This window comes from Antedon bifida, chromosome 4, assembly GCF_963402885.1.
Source record: "Antedon bifida chromosome 4, ecAntBifi1.1, whole genome shotgun sequence".
In the NCBI taxonomy this organism is placed as follows: Eukaryota; Metazoa; Echinodermata; class Crinoidea; order Comatulida; family Antedonidae; genus Antedon; species Antedon bifida.
The window spans coordinates 23,275,715-23,288,004 of record NC_136229.1 but is presented as its reverse complement, the minus strand read 5'-3'; the positions used below and the strand labels follow the sequence as shown (position 1 = coordinate 23,288,004).

At 32.6% G+C, this 12,290-nt stretch overlaps 1 protein-coding gene across 3 annotated transcripts in view; it reads right to left on the bottom strand.

Moving 5' to 3' along the window:
- The window catches only part of LOC144841032 (uncharacterized), a 28,691-nt gene that overhangs the window by 4,055 nt on the left and 12,346 nt on the right, over positions 1-12,290 (bottom strand). For 2 of the 3 annotated variants that reach the window (XM_078697183.1, XM_078697181.1), the window contains exons 10-25: positions 11,736-11,759; positions 9,798-9,912; positions 9,529-9,611; positions 6,779-6,842; positions 6,433-6,642; positions 6,098-6,209; positions 5,890-5,964; positions 5,362-5,563; positions 4,749-4,954; positions 4,346-4,550; positions 3,714-3,801; positions 3,292-3,375; positions 2,710-2,855; positions 2,292-2,374; positions 914-996; positions 557-648 (exon numbers count right to left, since the gene is read on the bottom strand). In XM_078697183.1, coding sequence (XP_078553309.1) covers positions 557-648; positions 914-996; positions 2,292-2,374; positions 2,710-2,855; positions 3,292-3,375; positions 3,714-3,801; positions 4,346-4,550; positions 4,749-4,954; positions 5,362-5,563; positions 5,890-5,964; positions 6,098-6,209; positions 6,433-6,642; positions 6,779-6,842; positions 9,529-9,611; positions 9,798-9,912; positions 11,736-11,759 — 1,872 coding nt within the window. The remainder of the gene's footprint in view (positions 1-556; positions 649-913; positions 997-2,291; positions 2,375-2,709; positions 2,856-3,291; positions 3,376-3,713; positions 3,802-4,345; positions 4,551-4,748; positions 4,955-5,361; positions 5,564-5,889; positions 5,965-6,097; positions 6,210-6,432; positions 6,643-6,778; positions 6,843-9,528; positions 9,612-9,797; positions 9,913-11,735; positions 11,760-12,290) is intronic. The other variant, XM_078697182.1, reaches the window with a different exon arrangement.

The following is a 12,290-nucleotide window of genomic DNA, read 5'->3' as shown; positions in this document are numbered from 1 at the left end:
GTATTATTATTATTATTATTTATTGCCAAAAACCAGTTACAAACAAACAAAAACACAGAAACTAAGGGAGTAGGCAGGAACCTAAAAGTGAACCTAATCACTATAACAAGAGTTCAGGTTCCGTACTCCCAAAGTAACAACAATGATATAAAATAAACTATATAAAAATATTTAAATAACAAATTGACGAATCAACAGTGTCAATATAAAATAAACGGTATATATACATTATGAAAAAAAGAACCAATAAATGATTTATAATACACTACAGTATTACATTAATTATTTTAGTGAATGTTTCCTATTTCAGTCAATCATGATAAAAAAGTTGAGGAGAATAATTCAGAAACCACACTCTCATCGCAAATTGTATCTTTCTCCTTTTATGCATTTGTTGCACCATTTTCTGTCACCCTTTTTTCTTTTGGTACACCAAATCTGCACCCTCCTTCCAGCTTCTTTGCATCCCACCCCCTTTACAAATGTCCTACATATTCAGAACCATTCCACCTTTGTGTCTCTATGTACATGCCTAGAAAATAAATAGATACTTTACCTCTATTGTCTACTGCTAATAAACTAGCTCCTTTGGATATGAGTTCCTGGACTACAGCTACTAAACCACTGGCTGCTGCTATATGCAAAGCACTGAAACAAAACAATCAAAATTATCATTTCATTTATTTGTTTCACTTCCATAAAAAGAAGATAATTGGAGGAGCCTATGAGAAAGCACAGCTTGTAATTATAGGCTACTAAACCCAACAGTAAATGGGGAAATAAATGTTTAGATAAATGATGCAAATTTGTTTTTTCTTTTTCTTTTTGCAAGATCTTTTTTCATATGGATGAAACGAAATAAATAATAAGGGAAAGAATTAAAACAAAACTAAAATGAATACATAATACTCACGTCATTCCTTCACAATTTGCTTTGCTAATGATAATTGGATCGGTAATTTTCTCTAAAATCATCAATGCACATCCTTCGTGTCTCTAAATAAAAAAAAACAATGAATTTATTATAAAATAAAACACAAACTACATATACAATTGCAGGGTAAATTTGAACAATACTTGCCAAGGTAATTTTTCCTCAATCTCATGCCCTACACTAAACACCCACCCAGCCTTTAAGAAAGACGGGTTGACTAGCCCGTAGCAAATTTTATTAGACTTTGTACGCCACTTGAAAATGTAATTGTAATCAATTACATAAAGACGAATGGATCTTTCAGTGTAAAAAAGTGAATAAATTCAACCACCATAAAAATACTGTGATATCAAAAGTGTTTCATATAAAAGAGTTTGTATTTTTTGTCATTTCAATTTAGAAAATATACAAAAAAAGGAAAACATTTATTTAATCAGATTGTGTTCACAGTTTAAAAGAGTCAGTGATGTTTAAAACCAATAAGAAAATTTACAGCAAAGTAATTGCATAAAATTGAAACTATAGGAAGGGGAAGTGAAGATGAGGGAAATAGATTACGGTATAATTGAAAGTGATAATTTATGTTTAAAACCCAAAAATACCCATTTAGTTTTAGGAACAAACCTGTCTCCAATACTCATAGAGAATAATATTTGAAATGCCATAATCTCTCTGTGGTAATAATATTTTAATTCAGTTAATATGATATTTATTCATCTACAATTAAATACACAGGACTGGGGTCTTCCGTGAGCAGACACAGGACTGGGCCTTCCATGAGCACAGAGGTTAGGTGAGCATTCATCCACAATTAAATGCTTATCAAGGTGGGCAGGACTGGGCCTTCCGTGATCAGAGAGGTTAGGTGAATAGGAATGAACCTTCTGTGGGCAGACATAGGAATGAACCTTCTGTGGGCAGACACAGGACTGGGCCTTCTGTGAGCAGACAGAGAGCAAGAAAACATACTATGCAAAAATAATGTGTTTATGCTTTTATGTGTATATGGCCATTTGTGTACCTAAGCTTACTGTTCCATTTGAAGGATGAAGTCATCAGAGCTAAACATTTTTTACATAGGACTTCCTTTCATGACTCTCCCTTTCACTTTTAGCGCCATCTTATTATTCATATATTTAAATATAATTATATATTAATTATTTCTATATTGTGCATTGTATGTTATTGTATTGTTATTCTGCTGCTAGAATAAATATATGAAACCATAAATATACCAATCAATTTAAATTCACTTATTATGAGTTTGTAACTTGTTTCAGAGCTAATTTAAGATTGGTTATAAGGTAATAACACTTTGTTAACAATTAATGAAGCATAATGAGGCATAAGAACTTACCTGCATACATGCATGATGTAATGCCGTTGACTTCTCATTATCCTGTAGTGTTAAATCTACATCAGTTTCATTTACAATCAGCTCTTAAAATACAAACAAATGATAAGATTTATATTACACTACTGCAGAAATTACATACTATTTATTGTATGTCACCTTGTAAATTAAATTTTTTTACGTATATGAGAAATTATAATAAACAAACTGGTTTCATAGGGAGTCTTTGATTTCTGACGATCAAGGTATGTCATGTTAAATCATTGTGCGCATGCTTGGATGTATTTTCTCACTTTTTTCCTCAGTTTTGGTGGTTTTGAGGACCAGGCTAAAATCAAATGCGTAGGTCCTATGTCATCAGAAAGCAAAAGCTACAATATAATACTACAGTACATGATAACTCATTTAATCTTGAACTTACCAACAGCCCCGGCAGAGCCAGTTTCTGCTGCCATCATTACACACGTCTTGCCGTAATGATCCATTATATTTATGTGACCGCCATGTTGTAACAAAAACTGCAAACATTCTACCTGATCATTGAGGGCGCTAGCATGTAATGCTGTCCTATAGACAAAAACATATAAACCTTGATTATTAAATTATAAGACGATCATTCACTGAAGATGAACATTAAACAATGTTTAAAACAAAGAATATTAAAATATCCTTTCCTACAAAATATTTAGGTCAAAATGTAAAAAGGTTTGGTGATAAAATAGTAGCAGATTTTCATTCATTCAAATGTCATAACCTCTAATAGTATCCCTGGCAAAATCCACAATACAGATGTCACATGTGACACAATAGTTTTAACTTTAACAAGTACTGCATAACCTAATTTAACAATTAGTTCCTACTATTCAGTATACAGTTGTATTGTGTGACAAATATGTGATGCTGTATCAAGGAACTACAGAGGAAGTACAGAGAATCTGTGAAAATGGGTAAATGTATTGGTTAAATATGGTAAAAATAAATGATTATATTAAGTGTTACTAACCTTCCTTTGCTATCTTGTAAATTGACAATTTTATCACCAAGGGATTCAACTAACAACTCAGCACATGTTTCATTATCATTTAATCTAAAAAGAAATTAGATTTATACAAATTAATCATAAACAATTACAGGGTATTTATCATTATATCAAATTACAGTAATACATTTGTGTTTATGCCACTAGGGTCAATCATGCATATTAATAAGGCTCATGTAGCAATTTGAATAAAAATTCATTCCAAGACAAATCTTAGCCATCTCAGTGAAATATCTATATATAAAATGTAAATTGATTGTGCACAAAACCTTTCGGTGCTAATATTTATTCCTATAAATATATTTTAAACCAGATGAAATTATTTTAATACAGTCAAATTTGTGCAAAATAAATACTAATTGTTTTTTAATTTGGACATTACTTACACAGCACAATGTAAAGCTGTAAAAGCATTGCCTTCAAAAAACTTATGCTGACCCTGTTCAAGTAACAACTCCACACAGCTTTCATGACCTAAGAAAAAAAACAAAAATAGATCAGTGGCAGAATCAATTTTTAAATAGGGAGGAAGTGGGCAGGGCTTAATAATTTTACAATGAAGTACTGAACAATACACAGTATATCGTATCTATCAGGATTTTGAAATAGGGAGGAGGTGGGCAGGGCTTAATAATTTTACAATGAAGTACTGAACAATACACAGTATATCATATCTATCATGATTTTGAAATAGGGAAGAGGTGGGCAAGGCTTAATAATTTTACAATGAAGTACTGAAAAATACACAGTACAGTATCTATCAGGATATTAAAATAGGATGGAAGGTGGAGAGGGGACAGGTGTTGAAATGAAATACATTTAGCTTAATGTTGTTAAACTGTTGTTTTTGCTAAATTTAGGAGGGCCTTTGCCATTTAATCCCATTTCTAACCGCATATGTTTACGTGGAGTTCTTTATTCTATCTGATTAAATTACAGTTAGCAATACATAATGATTACATACAAAAAGATTTGTTATTTAATAACAGAGAGAAAAAAAACAGCAAAAGATGCTGACCATTGTAAGCTGCCCAGTGAAGTGGTGTGTAGCCTCTATTATCCAAAAGGTTTGTACTGCCAGCTTGAAGAAGAGCTCCTAGGATACCAACATGGCCACATGCTGCTGCCATGTGCAGTGCTGTACGACCTTTTATGTCACGTGTAGATGTCTTCACACCATGTTGTAAGAGGGCATCTACACATTCTTCATGTCCGTTAGCAGCCTAGGATATAGAACAACGTTGACATTAATTGTTTGCTTTAATTTTATACAGTAGTATAGAAAATGATGCTGGTAAAGATTATGAGGATGATGAGAATGGTTCATATCAAGTTATCATAATATCATTTCTAATGCTGTGATTTAAGGATAATTTAAGATTTCATGATATGAACAAGTAGAATTAAAGGTGAACACTTACCCCTCTATGAAGAGCAGTTCGATGATTAATATCTGCAATAGACAAACTAGCCTTATGTGAGAGTAACAACAACACAGCATCTATATGACCATTGGCTACAGCTACCATCAATGGCGTACGGTTCTGTTCGTCAACGCAATCTACAGCTTGCCTTGACTCGGCGTTCTCTATTAGAATTTTGAGGCATTCGGCATGACCATTATAAGCTGCAAGTTGAAGAACATAAAAAATAAAACACATTTTAGTGATACTGCAATGTTAGGGCATTACAAATCATTATTATCGTATGTCAAATCAGTGATGTAACCACAAGAAATAAAGTGGTCCAGATTTCCTCAATAAAAGGGAACCGTCTCTGTTCAAGCCACTGGGTTGTCAAAGGCCTCAAAGAATGGTCAAGTTGAAACCTTACCAACCTTACTGGTGGCTATGGCCTTGTAAATATATATGATATTTACTGAAATAACTGGTCATTCATGATCTCCTCTGCTGCTCTGCTCGCAAAATATCTTCTCATACTTCTCAAATAGAAACAGTGAGGAGTAGTTTGAGCTGTTGGTTATCATAGATATATGTTTCAGTTAAAATTAATGTAAAACATTCTTATTCTTACCAGCTGCATGTAATGGAGTTCGTTTAGAGACTGAATCATGTACTAAGATCGTTGCTCCTTGGATTGCTAATGTTTCAATACATTCTGAATGACCTTTGAAAGATGATAGATCCAGTGGTGTCCGTCCATTGGCATCTTGGATATCTAAGCTAATAATTGACCTCATTAAAACACTCAAGGCATCAGCATGTCCATTATAAGCCTAGAAAAATTAGGAGGAAGTGATCTTTAATCATTGAATCATTCCCTGTTTATGCATACTGCCAATATTATTCCCAAGACAAGCATACATGTATATAGCTTGTAAAAGCATATAAAAGTCCTTGGATTTGTCCAACATCAGATATGATCTGAACCCAGGACACTGGGATTGATAGCCAAGCAACTTAAGCTCCATTTATTGTGGTTGAAAAATCACCTTTAGTGATGTCATCACAATATATCAGAATAAAGTTATTTTACAACTAAATATAGGCTTCTTATATATTTAAACAAATTTCTTATACTTGAATTCTACTTGTTACTTACTGAAAGGTGTAGTGGTGTTGTAAGTGGAGCGATACCAGCACTGTTTAGTAAGTCAGCTCTACCATCATTCAAAAGCTAAATAATAGAATAATAAGAAGAATATAGTACACATTTAACATGCAATTTAATTTGGAATCTTATTTCTAACTAGTTTATCTTTCACATATAATTTTTATTATCAGTAACCTTTCTTATAGCAGCATCATACCTTGTCTATAACATGGCTATGTCCGTGTGCGGCCGCATAGTGGACAGCGTTGTACCCATTGATGTCCCGTAGACTCGCATCGGCACCATTGTGAAGAAGATGGTCAACACAACTGAGAGGAAAATGTAGAAATATTTTGGATTTAAAACATTTCTGTAACTATAATATTAATAAATAATACAAAACTTCCAAAGACACTAATTGTAATAAACATTAATATTCATAATAAACTCCATGGATATTCATTAACTGTGATATTGAGATAAGTTTAAAAAGAAAAGTTTGATAATAAAGATATGAATACATAAAAATGTCATGAATATTCATTAACTTACTCAGCTTCAGCGTCGGTGGCAGCAGCATAGTGCAAAGGAGTGCAATTGCGTGCGTCTGCTGAATTGACAAATGCTCCCATGGCAACCAATGACAATACACACTGATGATTAGCATTGCCCGCCGCGTAGTGCAGTGCTGTCCTGCCCTCTTTGTCTACAATGTTAAAGTCGGCTCCACTACGTATTAAAAGGTCTAAACAGTCAACATTCCTGCAGATAAATTAACACATCATTCAATAATGTTGGGGGAAGTTATGCTCTAACTTGTGTAATCGTATGTCCTTCAATGGCAATGGTCATAACAAGCTGATCATGAACTAATAGATTTAAGTACGTGCTTACTTACCCACCACATGCAGCTGCATGAGCACATGTTCTTCCATTGTCATCCACTTCATTTATATTACAACCTAATATCAAATAAAAATATCCATAAATTTAAAAGTAACCAATTTTGTTATTTAGTGGAACCCATTATATCTCATCTAATTTACTGCGGTAACTACATTTCTTTACTGCAATATGATTTAGTTTATCCCAAATATATTTATTGCAGTAGAATCATTTTGACATGGTCTCTTAACTTGCCCTACAGAGTGTATACAATGTTTAAATCAATAAAACTAAAAATAAGTCCATTTTATAGGCAATAGTATACACATCATAACCTAACTGTGGACGTATTACCTTACATGATACAGGCACCATGTGTGATGCACATGAGATGCTGTATTATGGAACTTGCCTATGATAACTGAATACATATTGTCATACATGGAGATACAGCACTCAGAACAGGGTATATTATTATATTAATATTATTTTCCTGTTAATCAACATGTTCCCAGTTTAAGTATCTGGGGCGGATCCAGACATTTTTGAGAGGGGGGGGTCCGCCGATAAAAAGGGCACATCAGATATTGAGTATTTGAGCCACAGCCCCCCCATGGTGGGGGTTGTGGCGAAGCGAATTTTGTTACAGGACACACTTAGATGGCCGGAAATGGCACTCTCGCACGCAAAATCCATGATAAATGGCACCTTTCTAGTTCGCCGGAAATGACACTTATTAGCAGGGTATAACGATGCAAAATTAAAAGTTGTTATTTTTCAACCAATTTAAACATTATCTGTTGGTATTTTGTTTCAATATTCCAATAAAGAAAGAATTACGAAAATCTGACTTGTAGTTTTCGAAATATAGGGTCTAAAACATTGCCGAAAATGATCGTTTTTAGCCACGAACGTTGTAAACAAATTGCGCCATTTTTCGCTAAAATAATTACATATAATTACGTTTTATAGTAATTTCTTTTATATATTAACATTGGAAATATCAATAAAATATGTTATTAAATGTTTATAAAATATATAGAGTTGTTTATTTAACGGAATTCGTACAAATTCATTGCTCTAAATTTGTGTAGTACCGTTCAGTACAGAGAGATCACGTGACTTCTTGGTACACGCGAGAGAAAACATTCCGCTGTGGGTGATTCGCGTCCACCAATCAAATAGCCAGAATCCAAAATCATTCAACCGTGAGCTCTGCCGATCGCGGGAAAGCTCAGCTTTGATTGGCTTACGATGACATCATATCACAAAATGGTGGTTTTGTAGTTGAGCCTCACGTAATTTTCACAAATATTGTTTCAAAAATGAAATAAATGAACCTTCTTTATGGTATGTGTGATTTTTCTTTAAAAGATTTGAATAATAAAGGCTTCATATCGAGAAAAAAACATTTTTTTTGGCACTTATAATAAATATTTCTCAGAGAAAAAAGCACATGGCTTCAACTTGTAGAACTATATTATCTTGGCATAGGAAGACAAACAAATCCCAGGTCATGAGAGGCTCAACTACAAAAACAAGGTTGAATAGTCTAATTTCGATGATTTTTTAGTAAACAATCTACCGCGTATGGTCGTACGCGCTAGATAGTACGATATTTTAACTACATTTTTTACATGTTTGGTTGGATGTAATGGAAATAAAAAATAGTTGATCTGATGGAATGATATGTAAATAAACAAATACTCAAAAGAATTATGTTTACAGTTCAATTATTTTCAGAATAATAATACATAAAAATGTGTTTACCAATGGACAAATAATCGAGTCAATGACATAGCGCGCATGGTAACGTACGCGGAGTTGAATCGTAAAAAGTTTACATGCGCCCTCTGTAGTATGTGAAACGATCTATTTTTAGAAGTTTAAGTAGAGATCATCACGCGTCACCACCTCTCACGATGCTCTTTGATCGGCCGCCGTAACTTAACATCGCGCTCATTGTGATAAATTTCTGTTTTTATTTTTGGGGTTAGTGTAGCCTACTCTGTGCATACTAATATACACACAAATATGTCACACAAATAAAATATTGAACCTCTAAAAAAAGGGCACCCTTAAAATTTAGGGGGGGTCCGGACCCCGTGGACCCCCCCTCTGGATCCGCCCCAGAGTATGTATATAAAAAGTTATAAAACATGCTTTTAAATGGATGAGCATTCCTTGTGAATATTAGTATTTGCGTAAGCTTTTTTTAAGATTATTTACGAATGGTTGTGAAACATTTTTGATGCGATTAACAAATGAAGCAGTGCGAAATGTAAATAAATGAATGGAAAGTATAGCAAATCTTTTATTAAAGTTTAGAACATACAATATGTTATTGTTTATTATGCATTTATTATTATGGTAGTAAAGCCAGGTAGACCATGTGATACCTAAAAAAGGCAAGTAAAATTGAGAATATCTTTTCGGTTTTTATGCAACAACAGTCCTTTGCAGAACAATATACATTATACGTTATTATCTATATAAATCCTGTAAATTCTTGACTACATTTGGTGTGTCATACCATTAGAAAGCAAGACACACAAATTGAAATAAATTAACTAAAAGAGATAGTACTGTGAGTATTGAGACTGTGTATGGTGGGCCAAAGTGGTTATAATTGGAGGAGTACTGTGACTGCAACACTGCAATAGATGGAATGTAATACTGTAATATTTGTGAATTTTTTAAATACCATCTACTGTACCAAACCTTACCTTTTTTTTTACTCGATATGAACCTGAAGTGACTTACCTGCCTCTAACAAACGCCTACAACATTCAACATAACCATTTAAACTTGCTAGATGGAGAGGCAGCATACCATTTACACCACATCTGAAATTAAAAAGAATAAATGTTAAAAAATTCTATATACTAGTGAAACTAAATCATATTTTTTGGTAAGAACTACATAAATCATCTAAATACCTATTTTATGTAATTATACAAACTTTCAAAGTTTAATATACTATACATTTAATCAACAAACTTCCCAAATGAAATGTTATCCACAGACATTACCTTTTTGGGTTAGCTCCATTTGCCAGCAGGGTAACCAGAAGCTGTTCATGGCCATACTGTGCAGCAAGATGTAAAGCTGTACTACCTCGCTGATCAGGACAATCTACTATGGCCCCTGTAAAATAATGGATTAATCTAACAACTCAGTTTAACCATTTTTAACACACACAAATGTAATTTAATGATAAAGGAACAGCAATTAAAAAATACAATTTTATCTAAAATGGTCTATTGGTCAGAATCATGTTTTTCAATACACAATTCCTGTGTCCGAATCATGCCAAAAAAAAAATAAACAGATTCAATTACATTTAAATAAATACTTGGTATTTCTACTAGATATATTTAAAGAATATAATCTACTCATTTGCAAATATAGTACAGTATTATGGTATGGTCAGTCTTACAATGAAGTGAAAACTGGAAATGGACCACAAAAATGATTCAAGGCAAGATAATATTCATTGGGGAAAGAAAATGATCACATACTACAGTAACTTTTCTGCTTAATGAATGAGTCTACTATGATCTACTATATAAGAAATGAAAAATAAAGTCTAATTGATGCTCTAGAAAATAATAATAAATTATGAATCATTAATGTTTTAACCTCATTAATGATCCAACGATCATTGCTCATATGAAGCTCTGTCTACACTATCAAACTAATTTGTGTGATGTGCCTAAATATGGTAGTAATATTCCCAAATATGGTAGTGATATGACACCATCATGTCCATATATGGGCACATCAAATTTTTCTGTCACATACAGTAAAGTTTGATAGTGTAGACAAGGCTTTACACTTTTCAACTACATTCTTCTCTCAAAGCGTCATGTCAGTGTTGACAATTAAGTCACTTTTTTTCGCTGTATGAACTTGTACACCAGGGTAATGCCTTACTCATCTTTGTCTTAACCACTCCGCCACTATATTTAGATCTCTGGTGGCTTTATATTAATGCTTAATGTTGATGAAAATATCAAATTATGTTTACAGCTATAGGATTCCAATACATATACAAAATGTCAGAACCTACTTTGATGTCTCTGTGGTCAATGACCTTTACTAGATACCATATTTCATTATAAGTTTTTATTTTATTATGTGTACCTCATTGATACTACTAACACTAAATTAAGAAAAATGAATACTCAAATAAAAAAATTGATTATTGAATTAATAGTATTAAAAGTGAAAATAAAAAAATATTGTATAATTAATAGAAAAAAGAATGTTCTAAATGAAACTTTTCTATTACTATTATTAAAGAATAAAATCTTTTCTTATAGTTATCTGCTATTTACAGTAGTATAATATTTGGAATAATTTGAATTAATAAAAAAATATTATATTAAAAGCTAAAGCAAGATTATAATTAGGTGCATCTATCAGATTACGATGGTAAAAATAATAATTTTAACAAGAAAACAAAAGAGAATATATAATGAGGTAACATCAAATATGAAAGTAAAGAATATATATTAAAAAATAACAAATAAATGAACTGCAATCACCTCTCTCAAAACCGGGCAACTTTGGGCTTAAAATGTCTGGACTACCTTAGACTAGTCCAAAATGTCTGACTACCTTAGACTAGTCCAAAATGTCTGGAGTACCTTAGACTAGTCCAAAATGTCTGGACCACCTTAGGCTAGGCCAAAATGATAAGTCGTGTTTCAAGAATATTCAGAATGTTTTACTTAGTGGAAAGAATTTTGAAGAAATGTTGACTTTCTGGATTGTCCGGTATTGGGAGAGTTGATAGAAATATAATAAATTGTATAACATAATACATAAATTTTATATAATAATGTTGCAGATAATTAATTAAAGCTTTTGAGGGTGAATCAAGCATTAAAAACAAAAGGGCGCATTTGCATGATATAAGTTTACCGTGACGGGGTATAATAAACCATCAAACTCTCGTTACTCACCATTGTCTATGAGTATCTGAATGGCTTTGAAGCAGAAACATGAAACACATATCAAATAGTGAATGCTTGCTACAATATTGCTAAAATTTGTTTTTTCTAAAATACAGTACAACCCTCCTTTGGGACACCCCTATTAAGGGGACATCCCCATGAAATGAACGAGTGGCAATATATGTTTTAACACTACAGCCAACCTCTATTTAACAATAGAGGGAAACTTTGTTGGGTGTCCCTTTAATAGGGGTTCTACTGTACAGTACAACCCTTTGGTGTACACCTTTGTCCTATTGTGACCAATAAGCTGGTATGGTATGAATGTACTGTAAGTGCAAGATGTATTGTCCCCCAAAATCATGAAATATGAAGATTAATTAAATCAGACTTTGAATAGCCCATTTTGCAGCTTTAATAAAGTTAAATCACTTTCATAGAAAAACAAATGCAAAAAAATATTGTTTTCACTTATAAAAAGCCAAAATAAACGGTTACATTTAGCCAAAAACCAGTTTGCTTTAAATTTTAGATTTTGAATGTAAATTTTTTTTTTTCAATCCA